The 24,729-nt window shown below is 39.3% G+C and overlaps 1 protein-coding gene across 2 annotated transcripts; it reads right to left on the minus strand.

Annotated features, from left to right (window-relative positions):
- Window positions 1-275: 275 nt before the first annotated feature.
- On the minus strand, window positions 276-24,729 carry SPG21 (SPG21 abhydrolase domain containing, maspardin). 2 transcript variants are annotated; one of them, XM_055436461.2, is made up of 9 exons: window positions 24,391-24,530; window positions 20,531-20,617; window positions 17,535-17,696; window positions 9,173-9,253; window positions 8,128-8,273; window positions 6,177-6,285; window positions 5,399-5,506; window positions 1,849-1,989; window positions 276-557 (listed from the first exon to the last, which is right to left on the minus strand). In XM_055436461.2, the coding sequence occupies exons 2-9, from the start codon at window positions 20,591-20,593 to the stop codon at window positions 441-443; spliced, it is 927 nt and encodes a 308-aa protein (XP_055292436.2). In that variant the 5' UTR covers window positions 20,594-20,617; window positions 24,391-24,530; the 3' UTR covers window positions 276-440. The 2 variants fall into 2 exon arrangements, with proteins under 2 accessions (XP_055292436.2, XP_055292434.2); XM_055436459.2 differs by lacking the exon at window positions 20,531-20,617 and having other exon boundaries at window positions 24,391-24,729.

The following is a 24,729-nucleotide window of genomic DNA, read 5'->3' on the forward strand; positions in this document are numbered from 1 at the left end:
GTGACGGCCTTGGCACTCTAATAACTGTTATAACCAAGAAAGCGTAAAAAAAAACAAATGTACTGATACATAACGTGGCTATGCAGCATTTACAGCAAATAACAGGAGGAAAGGAAGACAGAAAGAAAAGGAAAAAAATCTACAAAACCCCCAAACTAAGAAATTAGCAATTAAGAACACAGTGGGTAAATACTTTTGGTAGCAAAATTTTCACAGTTCTTAAAATGGGAGTCTCCAAAAGTACTTAAGTTCAAAAGCTAAAAAAGCTGAAGAGGAAATAGTCACACTGGCTTAGAAGAGCTGCCGCCTGTCACGAAGATGACCATCAGTCCTAGTTCCAAACACAGTGATAACCGGTGAACCTGACCAACCGAAGAGAGGCCGACTGGCAGGCACTGACGTCACGGATTTTATGACGCTGGACCACTCATCACCAACAGCTACTGCTCCTCCTGACTGATGCCAAGGCTGCCTTTCTGCACCTCGAGTTCCTCGGCACTGACCATCGACGGGTCAATAGCTGCGTATTTGGTTCCATGGAATTGAAGCAAATGTATCTGCAGAAATGCAGAATGATTTAAACATCACTGTCCTATATTAATAATTTCTACTTTTAAAATTACAGAGTACTCAGGGAAGGGGCAAGATTGGGGTACGGGGTTAAAAGGTAAAAACTACCAGGTATAAAATAAGCCACAAGAAGATACTGTACATCACAGGGTATATAGCCAATATCTTACAATAACTTTAAGTGGAATATCATCTGTAATCTAAAAATGTTGAATCACTACACAGAACACAGGAAACTAACATTATAAACCAACTATGTGTTAGTCGCTCAGTTGTGTCTGACTCTTTGCGACTCTATGGACGATAGCCTGCCAGGCTCTTCTGTCCATGTAATTCTCCAGGGAATAATACTGGAGTGGGTTGCTATTCCCTTTTCCAGGGAATCGTCCCGACCCAGGGATCAAACCTGGGTGTCCTGCATTGCAGGCAGATGCTTTATCATCTGAGCCACCAGGGAAGCCCAAAAAACCAAATATACAAAAATAAACATACAAACACTAAAAAAACTAGAGTGATACATACTAACTAGAGGAAAATTAGAAAACATAAAGTCAAAAATCATTATGTAACCAGTCTTTCTGGGCAACTAGATATTCTTACTAACATTTTAAATTGCAGCATGCTGCTTCTCAAACAGGTGTTTACCCTTCTCCTCTGCTGCTATGAATCAGGTCCTTCCCATCCTCTGCTGTTCTAATATCATAATGACTGTCTCTGGGAATCAGGTTGTTTTGTATTTACAATCCTCTCCTTAGGATCTGTAGCCACATGTGGATGACAGGATCAAAGAACATGACTGGTTTTTTAAGGCTCTTGATACTATTTGCAAATTGCAAAGCAGCCACTGCTCACCACTATTCTAATATCAGTTTAGGCAGGTATTTGAAGAGGTGGTGTGTTTAGATTGTGTGTACGTTTTAATGCATTAAAATCAGACCAAGAAGTCACTTCAGGGAACTCAGATTGACTCCATTTTAAGTCTGGTGTCCTGACTGAATTCCTTGAATCTGGGAGCCAAGGTTCCATGGTACCAAATGGCTACTTCAGTGTGTGAATTCAGGCCTGTGGTTCATAGAAAAGGGAGAGTGGGCAGACAGTCACCCAGGTGTCTCTAACTATGCTTGAGTTCTATAAATTATTCATGGAGACCACCTTTATCAAGTTAGTGCTTCATTCCTACAGAGAATTCTGTAGTTCTCTCTCTCCACCACCACCAAAAAGCTTTATGTTTCAAACCACAGACTCTGGATTCAAACCGGGTTCCAACCGAGGGCCTACCTGTACATAGAGATTCACCTCTGCACTTCTGCACAGGTATGGGAAATTGCCTCCTGTTTTAAGGTGAGCCCTCCGGGCATTAGGATACAGTTTGTACATTTCTTCTTTAGCTTCAGTTGAAAGTGCACTCTGGTCAAACACCTTTAAAAGAATATGAGGACAAAACTGTTATTTCAATGTGTTCTTTCCACATTAAGCAAAGTGTCCCCCAAAGCACTCCTTTCAGGAGACATGGCTGAACCTTTCTGAAGCCTGGGCCACCACCTTCTGCTCATCCCTAGTGACTCTAACTCCAAAGTAAAAAACACAGATTTTACTGCCAAATGTTTTTTGCATTGTTTAGGGGAAAAAAATTCTACCATGAACTTCATTTGTCCTCAAAGATAGTTAATTAAATTAACAGAACATTAATAGCAAACAATCACTGAAAATACCAACTTCAAAAAGATCATGAAACCCAAAAAGAACTTAGCATTAATTTTAAAACAGTTATATGTATGATATGCTCCATGAAAATAATTATCTAAAAAATTAAGAATATTAGATAAAAAGTCCAGGCCCTTTCCTGGGGGAGCCACAGTTGGAAGTTTGCAATATATGACTCAAGAATCTTATAATACTCACACAAATTTATGTTCAAACTCATGCAAAAATTATTCAAATAATATAAAAGACACACACACACAAAAAAAACCCATGAAAATAAAGATAGGTGGGTCTCAGTTCAGTTCAGTTCAGTCGCTCAGTCATGTCCGACTCTCCGCGACCCCATGAATCACAGCACGCCAGGCCTCCCTGTCCATCACCAACTCCCGGAGTTCACTCAAACTCATGTCCACAGAGTCGGTGATGCCATCAAGCCATCTCATTCTCAGTCGTCCCCTTCTCCTCCCACCCCCAACCTTTCCCAGCATCAGAGTCTTTTCCAGTGAGTCAACTCGTCGCATGAGGTGGCCAAAGTATTGCAGTTTCAGCTTTAGCATCAGTCCTTCCAATGAACACCCAGGATCGATCTCCCTTAGAATGGACTGATTGGATCTCCTTGCGGTACCAGGGACTCTGAAGAGTCTTCTCCAACACCACAGTTCAAAAGCATCAATTCTTCGGCGATCAGCTTTCTTCACAGTCCAACTCTCACATCCATACATGACCACAGGAAAAACCATAGCCTTGACTAGACGGACCTTTGTTGGCAAAGTAATGTCTCTGCTTTTTAATATATTATCAAGGTTGGTCATAATTTTCCTTCCAAGGAGTAAGCGTCTTTTAATTACATGGCTGCAATCAGCATCTGCAGTGATTTTGGAGTCCGAAAAAATAAAGTCTGACACTGTTTCCACTGTTTCCCCATCTATTTCCCATGAAGTGATAGGACCAGATGCCATGATCTTTGTTTTCTGAATGTTGAGCTTCAAGCCAATCTTTTCACTCTCCTCTTTCACTTTCATCAAGAGGCTTTTGAGTTCCTCTTCACTTTCTGCCATAAGGGTAGTGTCATCAGCATATCTGAGATTACTGATATTTCTCCCAGCAATCTTGATTCCAGCTTGTGCTTCTTCCAGCCCAGCGTTCCTCATGATGTACTCTGCATATAAGTTAAATAAGCAGGGTGACAATATACAGCCTTGAAGCACTCCTTTTCCTATCTGGAACCAGTCTGTTGTTCCATGTACAGTTCTGACTGTTGCTTCCTGACCTGCATACAGGTTTCTCAAGAGGCAGGTCAGGTGGTCTGGGATTCCCATCTCTTTCAGAATGTTCCACAGTTTATTGTGATCCACACAGTCAAAGGCTTTGGCATAGTCAATGAAGCAGAAATAGATGTTTTTCTGGAACTCTCTTGCTTTCTCCATGATCCAGCGGATGTTGGCAATTTGATCTCTGGTGCCTCTGCCTTTTCTAAAACCTGCTTGAACATCTGGGAGTTCACGGTTCACATATTGCTGAAGCCTGGCTTGGAGAATTTTGAGCATGACTTTACTAGCGTGTGAGATGAGTGCAATTGTGTGGTAGTTTGAGCATTCTTTGGCATTCCCTTTCTTTGGGATTGGAATGAAGACTGACCTTTTCCAGTCCTGTGGCCACTGCTGAGTTTTCTAAATTTGCTACACCTTGCTAAAACTTGTAGACATTTTAAGTGACCATGTACTTAAGTGGTGAACATAACTTTGAAAGTGCAGGCAGAGCAAATGCACTGTGAGGACCATATATTTCTTTGAGAGTATTGACAGGCTTACTCTGTGTCATGGTAAATGTTGGAATGTAGCAATAATAATAGAAAATGGTAAGTTATTATACATGTTCATAATAATTTCCTGATAAAAATCAGTTTTTAATGTAAATACCATATTACTTGCATTTAGGAATAAATCTATTGTGAGACATAACAGTTATAAGATTAAAATAAAAAGTCAAAGCCACAGTGAGATACCACTTCACATCCATTAGGGTGGCCACTATTTAAAAAAAATAAGGATATGGAGAAATTGGAGACCTTATGCACTGCTAATGGGAATGTAAAATGGTATGGCCCCTGTGGAAGACAATAAGGCAGTTCTTCTAGAAGTTAAACGGAATTATCAAATGATTCAGCAATTCCACTTCTAGGTATGCACCACCCCAAAGAACTGAAAATAGAACCTTGAATGTGTATTTGCACACCAATATTTACAGCAGCATTATTCACAATAGCCAAAAGATGGAAACAACTGAAATGTCTATCAACAGATGAAAGGATAAACAAACTGTGGTATATATACATACAATGCAATATTAGCCAACTGTAAAAGGGAATGTTTTTTTAATTTTAAATTTATTTTTAATTGGAGGATAACTGGATATTTTTAACATATGCTTTAACATGGATAAAGCTTAGAAATATGCTAAGTGAAACAAGTCAGATACATAAGGATATTTATATGATTCCACTTACATGAGGTACCTAGAACAGGTAAATTCATAGAGACAAAAAGTAGGACAAAGGTTACTAGGGTCTCTAGGGGGAATGGTGAATGAAGAGTTATTGTTTAATGGGTACAGAGTTTCAGTTTGGGATGATGGAAAGTTCTGGAGATGGATAACAGTGGCAGTTGGACCACACTACAAATATACTTAATGCTACTGAACTGTACACTTAAAAGTAGTTTAAATGGTGAATTTTGTTATGTGTATTTTACTACAATTAAAAAACATGTAAAAAGCAAGCTTCTGTGTTAACTAGACTTTATGGAATTCTGGCACCTTCATTTTGCTGCCCAGATTTGTAACAGCTTAAAAAGAACAGCAAAGCAAACCAAAATGGGTAAGGACTACCATGTTTGTTTAAATTTATTTTTATTTCAATGGTGTTATTCCTTCTAGGAAAAATACAGGATAAACAAGAAAAGATTTTTTTTGAAATTGAGAAAGCAGTGTGGGGGGCAGGTGGTAAAAACAAATTCAAGGCAGTGTTTAAGCAACACTGAAAAATCGTAAAATGATTTGTAAGGTGGATCTTGACATAATACATACAAAAAAGGTAAAGCATCTGTTTTACTTAAAGAAAACTTACATCCATAATGGTTACAGGGATGTCCCGAATTTTATGAGGTTCCACATAAGAATTTTGACAATTCAGGGTAAGTCTTGAAGCCAGTTCACTCTGACCCAAACTTTCCAGCTGCAGGAAAAAACATAGGTAAAGTTTTTTCAAAAATTTTTTTTCACATTTACATGAGATCCGCAGATAATATCCTATTTATAAAGGTGGCATTATGTGTGGTCGTGCCAGTGAGTTAACCGCTGGGGAGACACAATGTATCTGAGGCCATAACTGGGCCCTAAGAGTGGTGATATTTTTCTATTCTGGGCACCTGGCCTTCTACAACCCTCAACCTGAGCTGCCTCTTCAACCAGGTGCCTGTGGGCAGCAAGCCCATTCCAGAAGCTCAATGAAGACAGAGAAACATTTCAGTGATCTTAGAGCTGGAAGAGGCCTCAGAAAAAATCATCTGTACAGTAGTTCCTACATGCCCATCTACAAACCTGCTCCATCACACTTACCTGGGGAGGTAGAAGTGGAGGAGAGAGGTAAAAACAGATTCCCAGAGCCCTCGGCCAGGGGTTCCAGTTCAAGGTCTAGTGTGAGGCCTTAGAATCTGTATTTTTTAAATTTCCCCATGATTCTGATAAATTACTCAGCAGCCGTAATATCCGTCTGGATGTATTAAAGTTAATATGGAAAAATGTTTAACAAACACCTCTAATACACACTGAGAGAGACAGGTATTTCTCAGGAATCAAGAAGACATGAAAATTCCCAGGACAAGGTGTCCCCTCCCCATCCTTACCCTGTCTACCATGAAATCAATGGCATCAGCCATCAAAGGGTCCACTGGGCCAGAGGAAAAGTTCCCAAGAACTATTTTTTTAAGCATAAATGATGGCATCAGCCAAAAGCTGTAAAAAACAAACAAACAAAAAAACTAATCATTTAAACTTACAAGACTATACATGAGTGGCAAGTATTCATTCAATATTGAAGCTCTGTATTAGCTACGCATTTGGGATTTAGAGATTTAAAAAACCTATTGTCTTCCTTCAAAGAGCTAGTTTTGAAGCATCTAGTTTTTATAAATGCTTTCTTGAGTTCCCAAAGAGTTATGGTTTCATATGTCAAACTTTTGAGGATTTGGAATAATTATAAGCAATATTTCAAAATGCCTTTATTGAGATAGACATTCTGATAATTCCAAGATTTTATTTTCTAGTTGGTCTTATTTTCAACAGCTAAGCTACTTGTGGAAAACTGAACTCTTACCATATCAACCTTAAGGTCTATATCACCTTTTAATTAGCATTAAAGGATAGATTTCAAAATAGTAAAATCACAGAGTTATTATACCTGCTATTGCTACTAGTGGATTCTTGGGCTAATTCAAGGCAATTCAATCTGCACATGTTTCTATATGTGATCTTTAGTTAGGGTTTACTCCATTAATTACATTGGGAGCCCTTATATAGGGTAAACATGAATTTTTTTAAACCTATGCTGAAAATGACTTATAAAAGGTATAGACCAGCTTCTGATGTACACTCTCAGTAAATGTCCCTCATAAGGACCAGTTAGCCATCTTTCAGTCACCTTCAATGATCTAAGTTCTCTACTCTAACCCATCCCAATAGCTTCTTAACTTCTAAAGGGGATGCTGCCTGGGTGTTTTCTGTGTGTCAGTGTGTGAGTGGGGGGGTCATGCTCTTGGCTCTGTTCACCCCTGAAGCCTCTGTGTGGCACATAGTAAGTATTCAGACATTTGATAAAAAATTCCTGATATGCAAGAGCACCAAGTGGGGGAAGTCTTGGCTTCTGACAATCAAAACAACATGAAAAAAATCATCAAAAAGAATGACTTTTGGTGCATCATCTGGTCATGAAGTATCTGTCTAATGCATACAAGAAATTGCTGCACAAATGCTGAGTAAACAAGAGAAAACATCAGGAAACATTTTTTTAAAAATCAGAATGCAACAGTAAATAGTTATGAAAACAATGTTTACCTAGAACATTTTGTAAAAACCAATCTGATCACTCAGTTAAGTCAGTAGGCTACTTTTGGGGGGCAGAGCCTAGCCTTGCTAGCAACGAAAGAAATATAGTGAAGTCAGCTTTAAGGTACCATTAGACATCTATAAAACTAATTCAAACGATAAAATCAATGAAGGGACAGCTCAGAGAAAGCAGGTACCCCATTGGTTGCCTTGCAAAGTATTCTGCCTTCTCCATCTTTCTAAAAATCAGACTAATGTTGTAAAAGTGCCAGCGAACTAAACAGTCTCTCCATTTCGGGGAACCTATCTCAAGGAAATAATCCAGAAAGAGAGGAACAAAAGTAATTTACGCACAAAGATTTACAGTAGAACCTGATGAAAAATTGAGAGAAGCCGAATGCCTTAAAAAAACTGTAACAGTCATTACAGAGAACTCCATACACAAAATACTAAGTGGAGCAAGCAGAACACAGTATCAGTGAGATACGCACTGAAAGGAAACTGTAAAGGCATAGCAACTATAATAAACAAAGCCAGACAATGATTTAGAGTAACGGGAACCAATGAAGTTAGAATTCTTTCAATTCTTTTCTTTTGCAAGGGTGCCTGTTTCTAATGCTAAAAGCCAGGATGGTTTCAGAAGACAAAAGTAAATATGGCCCCTCCCTCCCTAATGCTTCATAAAACCAAACATCAACATTTTCAATTCCACTGAAAACAACAAAACTGTTGGTCGAATGTTTACATTCTTACCTGTTTGCAGTCCATGTTTGGTTAAAGATAGAGGTGTCACTGAAGGAATTGCAGAGGATGAGGGAATGGACTCTGGGAGATTTGTGAGTGTATTCAGCAAACTTTTGGGCCAAAAAGCCTCCCAAAGAAGCCCCAAAGAGATGAACCTAATTGGAAACAAACACAAGGATCCTAAAAACAATGACTGATCTTGAAGTATCAAAAAACTGTTGTAATTATCACCAACCACAGAATATAATGTTATCCATCACCAGTCATTAGACTGAAATATTTACAGCAGTCAGAAGTTTAGGAAATACTGTATTTAAATGCAATGTCTATACCCTGTCAAGAAAAATTACAAGGGTGCATATGTTATATTAATTAAAAAAATATTATTCACAGATTACATTAGAAAATGAAACTACTTTGCAGTTTCTGTTTAAGAAAACAGAAATTTTAACTTGGTAATTCAGTATTTCCACTCCCAAACAAGTACTCGAGAGAAATGAAAACGTCTGTCTACACAGAAATTTGTGTAAGAATGTTCATAGCAACATCACTCATAATAACTAACCAGTGGAAACAAATCAAGTGATGAATGGGTAAATAAAATGTGTTTCATCCATACAATAGGATTTTATTTAACAATGAAAAGGAATGAATTATTGATAGAATCTGCAACATCAATGAACCTTGAAAATCTTGTGCGAAGCGAAAAAAGCCAGTCACAAAAGACCACAAATTACATCTTTATATTTATATAAAATATCCATAACAGGCAAATCCACAGACAGGGCTCCAGAGAGGAAGAAGGGTGGTGACTGCTAAGTATGGGGTTTCTTTTTGGGGTGGAAAAAATGTTCAAAAATTGACTGTTACAATGGTTGCACATATCTCTGAATATATTAAAAAACCGTGAAGTATACACTTTAAAAGGGTAAACTGTATGGTATGTGAATTCAAGCTCAAAAGAGCTGTTATTAAAAAATAAAAGACAACACCAGACAATGATGTAAATGTTGTATTAAAACCACATGTGAGTAACTAGTTTCAAGGTACTCACTTTATCCAATTGTAAATGGTCTAAAAGTTTTCTGAATCCATCACAGAATTCAAGGTGGTCCCAATAAACTGGATACTGCAACTAGAATATAACAAGTTTTAAATTTATCTGAAAAACTGTAAAAGTAAAATACAACTCATACATATCTGAAAAATTTAGGGTTCTCAAAACAGTACTTCTCATCTGCTCAATCTCTGCTCCTTTTTCAAAACATGGGAAAATAAGCTCTCATTTTATCCTAGACTTCAAAATTCCAATTTTATCTAACAGAACAATTAAAAAAATAAAGATAAAAATCACACTCTAGTGATACTACATATACAATAATTTCAATTCACATCAATTTCCTTTCCAAATAGCTAAGAAACTCTGAGGTTCGAGGATGAACAGAGCAGAACCTATTCGAGTAAGAAAATTTTGTCTTCCCCTTAAACCAATTTCATTCTGAATTATGGCTCAGAACTAGAAATCCTTCTAAGGAGAGTTTCCTCTCTTTTTTTTTTAGCATTTCTTTAAGGGAGTAGTCAATAAAATTGTTCCTCTACTTTTATTGACTTAGTCATTCTATCTGACTTCTTGTAGTACTTTTGTTTGTGATCAAACATTTCAGGTGCTTAATCCTAGGTAACCCATTAATGTTGACAATAATGAAGAAAAAGAAACACAAGTCACTAATTCCTTTCTAGGGGACTCAGGCTTGTTACCTAAGAGTGTCCTTTAATATATGTAAGACTCATCTTAAAGGCTTGCTGTTTTAAGCACTTAGATTCATTTGGCTAATGACAAATCATTGGGATAGATACCACCATGTAAATTATGGGATAATTTCAGATATGATGTAATATGTTAGTTTTACTATTAAAATTCCATTCATGGATACGATTCCACTTTTCTGGGGCAGGATGGAGAACAGACTCTTCCTAGCAAAAATTTAAGAGTTTGAGTCACATGATAATCTAAAAGAAAGGAGATGACATTTTCATGAATCCTTTAATTTAAAAATGTCTGTGCCCTAAGGAGTGTCCCAGAGCTGGGGTGTTGAGTGTGGTATTGAGTTCCACTCTAGGAACTCTGGCCTAAAGTGCCAGGTGGAAGGCCTCTGCATCTGGCACTCTGAGCAAGAGAGATTATAAGCACAAAAGGGGAAAAAAAGCTGGAGACAAGATGGTGGAGGAGAAGGACTTGAGCTTACCCTCTGATGAAAACACCGAAATCACAACTAATTGCTGAACAACCATAACAAAAAAGGCTTAAGCCTACCAAAAAAAGCCTATACCCAAAGAAGAGACTAGAATGAGACACCTGAGAAGAGGGCCCACAAACACAGGAAATTAGACAAAATGATAAGCAAAGAATTATGTCCCAAGATAAAACCCGAGAAGAACAAATGAAGTGGAGACGGGCACTCTACCTGAAAAAGAGTTCAGAGGAATGATGGTACTCCAGGCCCAGAGGGAGTGGCACAATGTATTCAAAGTGATGAAAGGCAAAAACCTACGACCAAGAATACTCTACTCAGCCAGGTTCTTGTTCAGATTCAATGAAGAAATCAAAGGCTTTATGGACAAGCAAAAGCTAAGAGAATTCAGCACCACCAAACCAGCTTTACAATGAACGCTAAAAGAATTTCTCTAGACAAAAAAGAAAGGCCACAACTAGAAACAAGAAAATTACAAATGAGAAAGCTCACTAGTAAAGGCAAACATACAGTAAAGGTAGGAAATCATCCACACACAAATATGATATCAAACCCAGCAATCATGAGAAGAGAGTACAAATGCAAGACATTAACTAAACACTAAAGATAGTCATCAAATCGCAAGTGAAAGTATGTCAGCCACTCGGTCATGTCCGACTCTTTGTGACCTCATGGACTGTAGCCCCAGACATCTCTGTCTATGGAATTCTCCAGGCAAGAATACTGGAGTGGTTAGAAGAGAAAAAAAGAGAAATGGGGAAAAATGACCTATAAAACCAAATCCAAAACAATTAACAAAACAGCAATAAGAACATGCATATCAATAATTATCTTAAATGTAAATGGATTAAATGCTCCAACCAAAAGACACAGACTAGCTGAATGGATCAAAAAACAAGATCCAGGGCTTCCCTGGTGGCTCAGTGGTAAAGAATCCACAAAAAGAACTACCACAATCAGAAGCCCACAAACCACAACTAGACAGTAGCCTCTGCTTGCTGCAACTAAAGAAAAGCCCACGAAGCAATGAAGACCCAGCACAGCCAAAAATAAATTAATAATAATAAATACCCATATATGCTGTCTATAAGAGATACACTCACATCTAGGGACATGTACAGACTGCAACTAAAAGGATGGGAAAAGGTATTCCGAGCAAATGGAAATCAAAGAAATCTGGAGGAGCGATACTCTTATCAATGACAAAATAGACTTGAAAATAAAGACTGTTACAAGAGACAAAGAAGGACATTACATAATGATCAAGGGATTAATCCAAAAAGAAGATATAACAATTGTAAATAAATATGCACCCAACGTAGGAGCACCTCAATATACAGGCAATTGCTTAAAGGAGAAATCAACAGGAACACGATAATAGCGGGGGACTTGAACACCCCACTTATGTCAATGGACAGAACATCCAGGCAGAAAATCACTAGATACAAACCTTAAATGACACATCAGACCAAATGAACTTAATTGATACTTATAGAACATTCCATCCTAAAGCAGAATATATATTCTTCTCAAGTGCACATGGAGAAGTGCATCCTGCAGGACAGATTACATGCTGGGCCACAAAGTGAGTTTTGGTAAATTTAAGAAAATTGAAATCAGATCAAGCATCTTCTCTGATCACAATGCTATGAGATTAGAAGTCAACTACAAGGAAACAAAAACGTAAAAAACAAAACAAACAAGTAGAAGCTAAACAGTATGTTACTAAACAACCAATGGATCACTGAAGAAATCAAAGAGGAAACAAAAAATACCTAGAGACAAATGAAACTAAAAACACAATAACCCAAAACTGATGGGACACAGCAAAAGGAGTTCTAAGACAGAAGTTCACAGCAATACAATCTTACCTCAGGAAACAAGAAAAGTCTCAAACAACCTAACCTTACATCCAAAGCAACTAGAAAATGAAAAACAAAATCTAAAGTAAATAGAAAGAAGGAAGTCATACAGATCAGAGCAGAAATGAATGAAATAGAGACAAAGAAAACAATAGAAAAGATCAATGAAATTAAAAGCTGTTTTGTTGAAAAGATAAACAAAATTTGATAAACCTCTAGCCAGACTCAAGAAAAAAGAGAGGGCTCAAATCAATAAAATTAGAAATGAAAAAGGAGAATTAAATGGACACAACAGAAATACTAAGGATAATAAGAAACTATTACAAGCAACTATATGCCAATAAAATGAACAATGTAGAAGTGGACAAATTCTTAGAAAGGTACAATCTTCCAAGACTGCACCATGAAAAAATAGAAAACATGAACAGACCTATTACAAGACATTGAAACTATGATTTAGAAACCTCCAACAAACAATAATACAGGATCAGATGGCTTCACAGGCGATTCTGTCAAGCATTTAGAGAAGAGTTAACACCTATCCTTTTAAAACTATTCCAAAAATTGCAGAGGAAGGAACACTCTCAAACTCATTCTATGAGGCCCCCATCACCCTGATACCAAAATCAGACAAAGATTTCACAAAATAAGAAAATTACAGGCCAATATCATGGATAAACATAGATGCAAAAATCCTCAAAATACTACTGAATCCAACAATATAGTAAAAGATCATACACCATGACAAATGGGATTTATCTCAGGGGTTCAAGGATTTTTTTATATTCACAAATCAATCCATGTGATACATCATATTAACAAATTGAAGAATAAAAACTACATGATCATCTCAACAGATGCAGAAAAAGCTCTTGACAAAACTCATTACCCATTTATGACAAAAACTCTCCAGAAAGTTGGCACAGAGGAAAATTACCTCAACATAATAAAGGCCATATATGACAAACCCACAGCTAACATCATACTCAATGATGAAAAGCTAAAGGCATTTCCTCTAGGATCAGCAACAAGACAAGGATGTCCACTCTCACCACTTTTATTTAATATAGTTTGGGAAGTCCTAGCCACAGCAATTAGAAAAGTAAAAGAAATAAAAGGAATCCAAACTAGAAAAGAAGTAAACTGTCACTGTTTGTAGATGGCATGTTTTTATACACAGAAAATCCAAAGATGCTACCATAAAACTACTAGAGCTCATCAATGAATTCGGTAAAGCTGCAGGATACAAAAATCTGTAAATTTTTTATTTCTGCAGATACAGAAATCTGCTGCATTTCTATACATTAACAACTGAAAGATCAGAAAGAAAAAAGGAAACAACCTCATTTATCATCGCATCAAAAAGAATAAAATATCGAGGAATAAACCTACCTAAGCAGGCAAAAGACCTGTACTCTGAAAAGTATAAGACACTGCTGGAAGAAGCAGAAGATGACACAAACAGAAAGACAGACTATGTTCTTGGATTGTAAGAATCAATATTGTCAAAATGACTATACTATCCAAGGCAATCTACAGATTCAATGAAATCCTATTAAATTACCAATGGCATATTTCATAGAACTAGAACAGAATTTAAAAATCTGTATGGAAACACAAAAGACCCCAAATAGCCAACATAATTTTGAGAAAGAAAAATGGAACTGGAAGAATCAGGCGCCCTGACTTCAGACTATACTACCAAGCTACAGTAATTAAAACAGTATGGCACTGGCACAAATTCAGAAATATAGATCAGTGGGACAGGACAGAAAGCCCAGAAATAAACCCGCGTGCCTATGGTCTCTATGCCGCGTGCCTCTATGACAAAGGAGGCAAGAATGCTGCTGCTGCTGCTGCTGCTAAGTCACTTCAGTCGTGTCCGACTCTGTGTGACCCCATAGACGGAAGCCCACCAGGCTCCCCCGTCCCTGGGATTCTCCAGGCAAGAACACTGGAGTGGGTAGAGGCAAGAATATACAGTGGAAATGCTGCTGAGAAAATTGAACAGCTACATGTAAAAGAATGAAATTAGAACATTCATTAGAATGTTTTAATGAAATCAGAGTATCCTCTAACCATACACAAAAATAAACTCAAAATAGATTAAAGACCTAAATGAAGACTGGATAGTATAAAACTCTTCAAGGAAAACACAGGCGGAATACTCTTTGATATAAATTACAGCAATATCATTTTGGATCCACCACCTACAGTAATGAAAACAAAAATAAACAAATGGGACCTTAAAAGCTTTTGCATACCAAAGGAACAATAAACAAAACGAAAAGACAACCCACAGAAAGGGAGAAAATATTTGCAAATGAAACAACTGACAAGGGATTAATCTCCAAAATATATAAAACAGCTCATGCAGCTCAACAGCAAAAAACAAAAATAAAAAAATGGACAGAAGATCTAAATAAACAGTTCTCCAAAGAAGACATACAGATGGCCAAAAAGCACATGAAAAGATGCTCAACACTGCTAATTATTAGAGAAATGCAAATCAAAACCACAATGAGGTATAACCTCACATCACTCAGAATGGCAATAATCAAAAAGTCTACAAACAATAAATGCTGGAGAGGGTGTGGAGAGACGGAAACCCTCCTACACTGTTGATGGGAATGTAAATTGGTACAATCATTATGTAGAATAGTATGGAGGTTCCTTAAAAAACTAAAAATAGAACTACTATTTGAATCAGCAATCTCACTCCTAGGCATATCTGGAGAAAATCATAATTCAAAAAGATACACACACCCCAGTGTTCAATGCAGCACTATTTACAATAGCCAAGACACGGAAGCAACCTAGATATCCATCAACAGAGGAATGGATAAAGAAGATGTGGTACATGTATGCAATGAAATATGACTCAGCCATAAAAAAGAATGAAATAATGCCATCTGCAGCATCATGGACCTAGAGATTATCATAGTAAGTGAAGTAAGTCAGGAAGAGAAAGATAAATATCATACAACATTACTTATATGTGAAATTTTAAAAAATGATATAAATGAACTTATTTACAAAACAGAAACAGACTTAGAAAACAAACATCATTACCAAAGGGGAAAGGTTGGGGGCAGGATAAATTAGAAGTTTGGGATTAACATATATACATATATAGCAGTGTTACTACATATAAAATAGATGTATTATAGCACAGGAAGGGGCTTCCCTGGTGGCTCAGAGGTTAAAGCGTCTGCCTCCAATGCGGGAGACCCGGGTTCGATCCCTGGGTCGGGAAGATCCCCTGGAGAAGGAAACAGTAACCCACTCCAGTATTCTTGCCTGGAGAATCCCGTGGACAGAGAAGGCTTGTAGGCTACAGTCCACGGGGTCACAAAGAGTCGGACACAACTGAGCGACTGAACTGAACCGATAGCACAGGAAACTCTACTCAATATTCTGTAATAACCTATGTGGGAAAAGATTCTGAAAAAGAATGGATATATGTATAACTGAATCACTTTGCTGCACACCTGAAACGAATACAACACTGTAAACCAACTATACTCTAATATAAAATAAAAATTTTAAACAAATTTGTGTCCTAGGTGATAAAATTGTATGCAACTTAATATACACACAAACAATTGCGTATGAGTAAAACTGGAAATGTGAACAAGGTTGCAGATTACATTAACATCGATATTGGCTGTGATATTCTACTATAGTTTTATAAAATGTTACTATTGGGAGAAACTGGGCAAAGTATATAAGGGGTATCTCTCTACTATTTCTTACAATTGCAAGTGAACCTATAATTATTTCAATAAAAATGTAAATGAAAAAAGGATCCATGCATTTTTAACTGCTAGATACTAACAGATGTCTAGTAAAATTTCAGAAATCTCCTGGCACTTTGATCAGATCTTAAGGACAAAGTGATTCTGAAGACACTGCTGTCTTGTTCCTTGATTCTTTATCTAGCTAAGAAATAGGGAATGCCCACATCAGGAAGCTTGAGGGCAAGAAATATCCAGGCAAAAGGCAAGGCCGTGTGCCCTGTCAGTTTAGAACAAAAAACATGCTCTCTGCTTTGAAGAACGCTCAAAAGTGAGACAGACAGCTGGGGGGCTGCTCAGTCTCCCTCTCCCTGGCCAATCAACAGCTATCACCAAGACAGAAACTCACCACTTCAGCTGCAAAGGACTAGGATGAGGGCGGCTACCACCCTCCTCTCCTGGAATGCTGTCCACAGAGAGGGATTACTGAAAACCCCAAACAAGGGAGGATTACGTGGCAGGGCTTCCAACACACCATATGAGGAATAGTTAAAGAATCTAGAGAGATTTAGCTGGAGAAGACAAGACCTGGGGGGAAAGTCAGTAGGCGGCCGAAAGTAACCAGTTTTTTTGAGAAAGAGCAGGGCTGTCAGGAGGAAGAGGAACTGCGTTTGTCTTGTGGGACCCCAGTTGGTGGTAGCCCCCAGTGGAATTTTCAGTTTCCTTCTAAGAGAAGAGCCCTGGTTCACGTTTTCTCTCCTCTAGGCAGTAAATAAAATGTATACTAACAGCAGTACTCCTGTAGGGAGTACCATTTACGTGTTAACATTCTAGGTCCCAGAAACAACAGCCAGCTCCAAAGCCAGGGCCTCTGCTTCGGGGAAGTTAGGAAACTGAAGTCCACTGTCCTGACCTACTCAAGGCGTGCCAAACACTCTACGGTGAGCAACGGCGCCTTCCCACCTACGCCCTCCTCCCAGAGAGGGAGATTAAAGAATGATCAATGCAAAACTAGATTTAGACCAAACTCAGTGGTAACAACTAGAAACAAAAAACTTCTTAACCAAAAGTGAAGGATATGAGCTAATTAATGAACCTCACCTCACCTGTCAAAGACTCACAGTAAAGCAAGCTTTCAGTCCCCTTTGCTGCTCCCAAGCAGTGATGGAATAAAAGCAGGGAGGAAATGGGATCAGAAGACTGAGCTGGGTTCTCCCTCTGCTGCCTACTGGCTGTGTGACCCTCAGCCATCTCTAAAATGTCCAGACCTCAGCCTCCTCATCTATAAACAAGACCAATGCTTCCTACTGGTCAGACTTATTCAGGAAATGCACGCTCAAGCTGAGGGTAGAGAAAGCTTCGATAAAGGTTTGTCTCCTCTGCGCCTCCGTTTGTTTTCAAACCACACCACCTTCCTTCAAAAAACTCCCTTTCACATTTTAAAAATGAAAAACAGTATTTTACAATAAGAAACATGCCCATTACTGTACTCAGAAACAGAAACACACACACACAAAATCAGAAAATGTGGATCAGCGTTGTTATCCTAAATCAATAATACTTACAGCTATAACCCGGTAACCCCATCCAGTCAAAGCCAAAATTTGCCGGAAAAACACATCTGCAGTTCCGCTGACGGGAGGGAGAAATATGAGAGGACACCTGATATTTCTGGGGCCTGCATCGTAGAGCGACCAGATCTTACTATCGTCATCATCCACAATAATCTGCAGGGAAAGTTGTAAGAAGAAAATGAAAAATCTCATGGATTTGATTTTACATATTAATAGTTATTTTGACACCGTAATTTCATTGACAATACCACTGTCTTGGTGGTTTACACACTAACGTGGGGATCACACCAGACCAGTACATATAATAAACAGCTTTGTCTCCTTTTCCTTCTTCAGAACTGACACAGAGCATGGAAATGCTTTATACTTTTCCCGAGAGCTCCTTTTTCTCTCAGCTTGGAATTTTCCTCTCCAGTCATGATTATTTGAAGTTCATTTTGTTTACCATTAAACAGTAAACTCTGCACATGGCATCTTAATTTTTCCCCGTATTTCTGGTTGTGTGTGTGCATGCACGCATGTAGGAGGAGGACAATTTGCAGAGTCATTCTCCAGTGCTGACCCAGAGGGCTGGCTGGGATCAGCCGGGTTAGTGTGTGAAAGGGGAGACAAGAGAAAGAAAAGACTCCGGGCTCCGGGGAGAAACTGGGTAGAGATGGGACCACTTGTGAGATGCTTCAGGAGCCTGACCTAGCCCAAGCCTCTGAGACAGAGACCTCTGCTAGAGAGGAGGGACGAGGCAGGTGTAGGTTTCACTGTCCCCAGAGAGTATTTCAAACCATTCGGTCAGGTGTGGGAAATGGCTCAGGGAAAAACTGGATTTTTGGGAAAAGGGGGTGAGAAGGAAAACGGTTATCAGAAACCTTCCTCATTTAGTGGCTTTTGACCCAGTAAGGGAAAAAGATGAGTATTACCTGAGCTGAGACAAATCAGGTGTTCAGCACAGAGTCTGGCAGATACTGAGTGTTCAATAGTGTCAAAAGTGTTAGCTACAGTATGCACTGCATGATAGGTAATTTTCATTCTCTTTGGCTGACTTTTGGTGCTATTTGGAAAAGTACATTAACTGCTTGAACTTATGCCAGTGCAAATCAATACTTATCCTACTTTTACATAAAAAGGTTCAAGGTTCTGTTTTTTCTTCTTCTTTGGCCATGCCATGTGGCATGCTGGATCTTATTTTCCCAATTAGGGATCAAACCCATGCCCCCCTGCATTAGAAGCATGGAGTCTTAACCACTGGACCACCAGGGAAGTCCCAAGGTTCCATCTTCTGAGAGCTCCAAGTTGGCAGTGCTGTGGGGCCTATGGTGTCAATGTGGGTGATAGCATGCTAACTGGAGTCACTTAGCGGACGAACGGGGCAGGGCAAAGTCTAGAGGGCCCTATCCAATACTTTCTGGACTTCCACAAGTGACAGTATATCTCATGATTATGTTTTTGCCCTTTGGATTCTGCCATTCACACTTTTGCTTTTCATGTTTCTTTTTGCTGTGATTGTAATAAAAAATCTTAGTGACCTTTGATAGTGCATCCAGTAAATTCCAACCTTCTAGTAATAAAACATGAGATATGATATTCAGATTTCTGAAATTAAAATCTAGCACTATGAAATTTCAAGCAAAGTTTTCATCACTTGTGGACCAAACTGACCAAAGGAGAACACTACAGCAATGAAACTACTTCCTACAACTACTTCCAAGTATATTTCAATAAGTTTGTGTTGCTTTGGGTTTAGTGATTAGATTGGAGAAGGAAATGGCAACCCACTCCAGTGTTCTTGCCTGGAGAATCCCAGGGATGGGGGAGCCTGGTGGGCTGATGTCTATGGGGTCGCACAGAGTTGGATACGACTGAAGTGACTTAGCAGCAGCAGCAAACCTTGATGAACTCACTAAACTTGATGAACATCACTAAACTTGATGAACATCACTAAACTTGATGAACTCACTCAGAGCCCATGTGAATTACTTGAGGGGATGGGACAGGCAGAGGGATTCCAGTGGCAATTCTTCCAGCGCAGACAGTAGCTCCTGGGGTAGCAAGAAAGGCAGGTTCCCTTTGCTAAGCTGCCAAGTAGCTCTGGCTTTGAAGCCAGATAATTTGATTTTAACCCAAACTCTTCTAGACTATGTGACTTTAACATGTTAACCTCCACGAACCTTGGTTTTCTCATCTGTAAAATGGGCACACCAGTAACCACTCTGTTAAACTCTTGAAATAATTAAGATATTTGAGGACTTCCTACAACAGTGTAAGGTATTCTGTCTACATGTGGAAACCATACCTCAAATTTCTATAGGAAAAGTAACTCTGTTATTCATTCAAATTTGCATGCTACTTCCACAGCTATCTACTCTGACAAAATAATTTTAACAGAAACATAGATGATATTCAGATCATAGGACTCTAATACTTCTGCAAGGGGATCAGCAAAGATTTTATTCTGACACAACTTTTGTCAGTGTGATCCCCAAGCATTAGGGATTAATTTGAGACTCACAGTCAACAGACTTCAACCTAAGTGTTTAGGGTTTTTGGACAACCCAGGCAAATAAAGTTTCTAAAAGATGACTATGGCAGAATGAGTACAGATTATGGCAAACAGAGGATCTATAATGTAAATCTTCAACCTTGAAGAATAGGAAAATGGTTTCTAATAGAATCTAACTGCACTTACTGTACAGGTGCTGTTGCTTATGCTTTCCACCAAACTATACAGAGGAGTACATGTATTCCTGCTTGCTTGAATATGTAAAAGCAACTGTAAAATAATGAGTACAGTTATTCTCGCTTTTACTCTTGAATGAGTCTCAAAAGTTGATTACCCTTGACAGGGAAGGGGCTGAACATTATGCTCTGCAATCCACTCGTGATATTTGGCAATAACCTTTACTCTCAAACACTACTAAGACATAATGTCTAAATCACACATGAAAAACAATACAAGATTTTGCAAAGAAGAGGTGTAGTAAAACCATACATACCTTTTTAAGGGGGACTGTACTTCTAAACCAGTTATAATCAGGAGAGACTTTAATCTCTCCCATGGTTAGCTGAAATGGAGGTTAACCCTGAAATAAAAGCATGTGATGTTTCACGTCAAGAATTCATGTTTACATCAGAACTTAATGTAGAGTCTGGTCTGGTTCTACCAACAATACTTTAAAAGGTAAAACCGAGGAAATGGGCTGTTTTACCTTGTCGGCATATACTAAAACTACAGAAAACAATTGGTGAAATCCTATAATCATGGAGCAAGCAAGAAGTACCCTGAGAGAGAATTGTTCCAACCTCCTTAGTTCCACCAAAAGAGGAATCTGGTCTAGAAAATGTTAATGACTTACCCAAGATCCCATGGCTATTGCAAAACCAGAACAGTCTTTTCTGACACCTGACTGCCTGTCCTAGTTACATGACTCCAAATGCAGTAGAATAACCTGTCTTTCAACAAAACCTTAAGAATCTATGTTAATAAAGATGTTCCTGTCTGACAGAATTCTAGGGAAAAGTCCACACTAGAAAAAGGAGTTCATGTAAACTTTCTTCCTCATAAATTCATAAAATGCCATAAATCTAACTCCAGGAGAAGACTGATTTAGAAACACACATAGATTTTAATGCAAAATACAGGAAAAACTTGCTGTTCATATGGATGTGGCAAAAGTGATATAATGCACTCTGAAAGATCCATGATAAGGTACCAGAACATTCCTGAAGGCACAATAACTAGCAACAAAATAAAACATGTGCCTTTAAAAAACAGGTGGTCTTCTATTGTGAGATTAGTGATTTCCAGCTTTTATAGTTCTATGACCTGGGAAAAGTCACTGACCCTTTGGGGACTTGTTTTCTCATCTAGGATTGTCTCACTACTCTCTCCCTAAAGTGCAAAATAGTGCTTCATACACAGCAGGCATCATCTGTCGACTAAATGAATGACTGAATCCTAAGCAGGCCGAACTAGTCAATCCTAGAATCCCTTTTAACCTGGGTACCTATGAATGTTACATTGGCCGGGCATCCTCAACTTAAAGCTGCCCCTTTGCTTAAAAATCTATGTTGTGTCATAACAGGAAATTGAAAATTATAGTTCCTTGTTGCAGATTCTTACTGCCAAATGAAGAAATTCTACCCATTGGTTTGGAAGGACTCAAATGCTCCTTTGCATCATGTCCTCTACTGCAGCACAAGCCTGGATTTTCCTAGCGAGGATGAGTTTGAGACCCTAGGACTTAAGTCTTAGGCTGACTGTGAACTGAGAACTTAGAGGGGCTTTTCTGGGCTGGTCAGATGCCAGGGATTCTTAAGCCAATGAATTTTCCTCTTTGGCCCTCCACATCTGCTCCCTCAAAACACAGGACACTCAGCAATCTCAACTGTTACCTCTAGCCTTAGGGGTTACTATACTGAACCCCAAGGAGATGGTAAATGTAGACATCCAATATTAAACTAGGTTAACAACCTTGACATTGTAATAACTGGCCTTTTCTTTCAAGGCTGGGATGGTTCTTAGAAAAGTTCATTGAAATCTTCAGTGGTTGTAAAGAAGAAATCATCAGCCAGTATCATACAGACAATCAATGTGCATGGATGTAGTTCTTATTCATACTGAAATAAAGAAAATCATTCTTTGCATATCCATTTTCTCTTAACAAATATTAACATGTTAAAAAACTGAAGCCATTTGAACTATAGCCTTTCTCTAAGCTGGTCACTGCTTTTAACTGAAGGCAACTGGCACATAGAGTTAATTCTGGAAAATTTTCTACCTGGACAGACTTGAACTATTCCTGTGTCATCCAACTATTGTCCAATCAAGACATTTTCTAGTATACCATTACTATGAACAATCACTATTCTACAGGAAGAGATATCATAAACATGTTTAGAAAAAAATCCCTACTCAACAGATCAGAACAAAACACCTACTCAAAACACCTTGGCTAACTAAAGTCAGAAATTTTGCTTCTAGATTCACCAAACTTGGGATAAAATAAATGATTCATAGTCTGGAATCAGTTGCAACATACAAACCAAACTATCACACAAATATACACACACACATTGTACACAGGCACACACATTCACTGTCACTCACTTCTCTCAGGAGTAAGTAGAAAGAGGTTCCTTACCACAGTCTTCAGTATTATCCACAACCACCCAATATTATAACATTTATTTTATAACTAATCTCACTGGTTGGAGAGATTCCACTGAACGGTGACTAAATTTTTATAGAAGCAAGTGATTTGAACATTTGTGCTAGTTTGGCAGTGCATGAAAGGTAAGCTAGATACCAAATGTTGCATATGACCAACTGACATTTAAGAGGGAAAAAAAAAACTGCTGCAAAGGGAAAGCAGCTGTGAGTGGTATGAAAAGGAATTCTGTTCTCCTAGCTCTCTTTCATCCACTACAAGGGAATACTTTTCCAAGTCACAAGGGGAACATTCTGCATATGGCCAAAAAAAAAAAAAGTTTCACTGAGACTGTGATCCAACTGATCGGTATTAAATAAGAAAGAATGTGGACCAGGAGCTCAACGCTGATTTGATCTCTCACAATTCTTCACAAAAACAAAAGCACCTGTTCAAGCTGCTGGGAAATGGGTGGCAGGAATTTTCCCTTAATCTTGCTTAGGGAAACCCCCTTCTCAGAGCATGTTGCAGACACTCAGTCCTCTCTGGCCCTTGTGCTGCTCCAGGATAAAACTGCCAGTTTTGAGTGTGCACCAAGAATTACATGCACTTCTCCATCAAGGTTTCACCAGAACCAGCCACTTTACAGTCCACTTATCTCTCAAGATTTCAACAGACCCTGTCAATTCACAGCCAATGAAATCGCCTTTACAAATGTTTAAGTCATCTAACCAGTTTAACTAGTCAGAGATTTTCTGATCCTTTTCCTCAATCATATGGTCTACATATGGACAATCTATGATTCTTATTGACACAAGCAATAGTGAAATATTAGAACCTAAGGGTCTCTGGATGATGCCATTGGCTTTTTAATGCAAGTCTCCATACCTCACCACACCAATACAGAGCTATTCTTTTTTCAGGTTTCCTGGGGGGAAGATTTATCCTTATCTTCAGAGACGTATTCTATTATCTCCTAAACCTCATGGGAGGAAAAGCTGACTACTTGACATTTCGACAGTCACACCTCATCTTGTACCCTGTCTTAGTATTAAAGATTTTGGAAATTTGCACACAGCTATTCAATTACCCCTCAGTCTCTTGAAGCTCTGTGCCAAGAGGAGCTGGAACATTGTAGGTGGAGACAAAGAAGCAGCATAAATGCAGAACTTAGGACTCCCGAGGACAAGGAGAAGAGGAAAGTGAGACAGCTTAGCCCTGCCACTTTCCTCACACCTGGCCCATGCTCAGCAATGACAAAGGCATTTATCACTTTCAGGCTGAGGTGCAATCTCCAAAATAACTAGTCTGCTCAGAGTTCTTCAAAGTTTACAGGAAAAATACGTTCCTGGGCTGCAGCAGTGTAGCCCCAAGATGGGATTGCAGGAGTATGTCCAGGTCAAGTGACCCCCTCACCCCAGGCGAACCACACACAGATCTCCACCTTCTTCCAGTCCCACTGGTGACAGCCACACAAAGGCAGGGTCACAGGCACACCGATGCCCCATGAACTCAGACTCGACCTTAGACACACCCAGGGACGTGCAATCACGTGCATGGTCACATGAACCGACCCACTCAGGGCCACACTCACAAAGTCACACCGACAGAGGCAGCCGTGCCCACTACAAACCACTCTCACCTGCGGCCACAAGCACATCATACACCCACGTCCCAAGCTTCCCAGGACCCCTCCCACCCCTCACCTGCCGTGGCCGCCCCCAGGTCCCTGTCCCTCCTCCCAAGGCGGCTCTTCCCTCCAGAAAGGGGGCCGGCCTCGGAGGCTGCTGGGGCCCGGGCGGGGGCTGGAGGCCTGAGCGCTCAGTATCCGTCAGCGCCGCGAGCCGTGGGGGCGCGCTGGAGGGCCGGCCTCCGAGGGGCGGGGCGCGCGGCCGAGCGAGACTGGACCGCCGCCCTCCCTCCTCCGGAATTGTTCGCGCAGCTGGCGCGAGCCGCGAGCTTCCGGGTTCGGAGGGGTGGAGCCACGTCGCGAGGGAGGGGTGGAGCTGCGTGACTCCGGCGGTCACCATGGCGACGGGGCGGGT

Source organism: Moschus berezovskii, chromosome 9, assembly GCF_049115385.1.
Source record: "Moschus berezovskii isolate FMDL1 chromosome 9, NW_MosBer_1.0, whole genome shotgun sequence".
Taxonomy (NCBI): Eukaryota; Metazoa; Chordata; class Mammalia; order Artiodactyla; family Moschidae; genus Moschus; species Moschus berezovskii.

Bases quoted from the DNA above. Each gene is read 5' to 3' on its own strand.
- SPG21 (XM_055436459.2), bottom strand. From the start codon at position 24,714: ATGGTGACCGCCGGAGTCACGCAGCTCCACCCCTCCCTCGCGACGTGG. The intron at 5,507-6,176 runs GTAAGGATGGGG...TTTTTCCTGCAG, and splicing joins TTGATTTCATGGTAGACAGG to CTGGAAAGTTTGGGTCAGAG. The intron at 558-1,848 runs GTAGGCCCTCGG...GCATTTCTGCAG, and splicing joins AGGTGAATCTCTATGTACAG to ATACATTTGCTTCAATTCCA.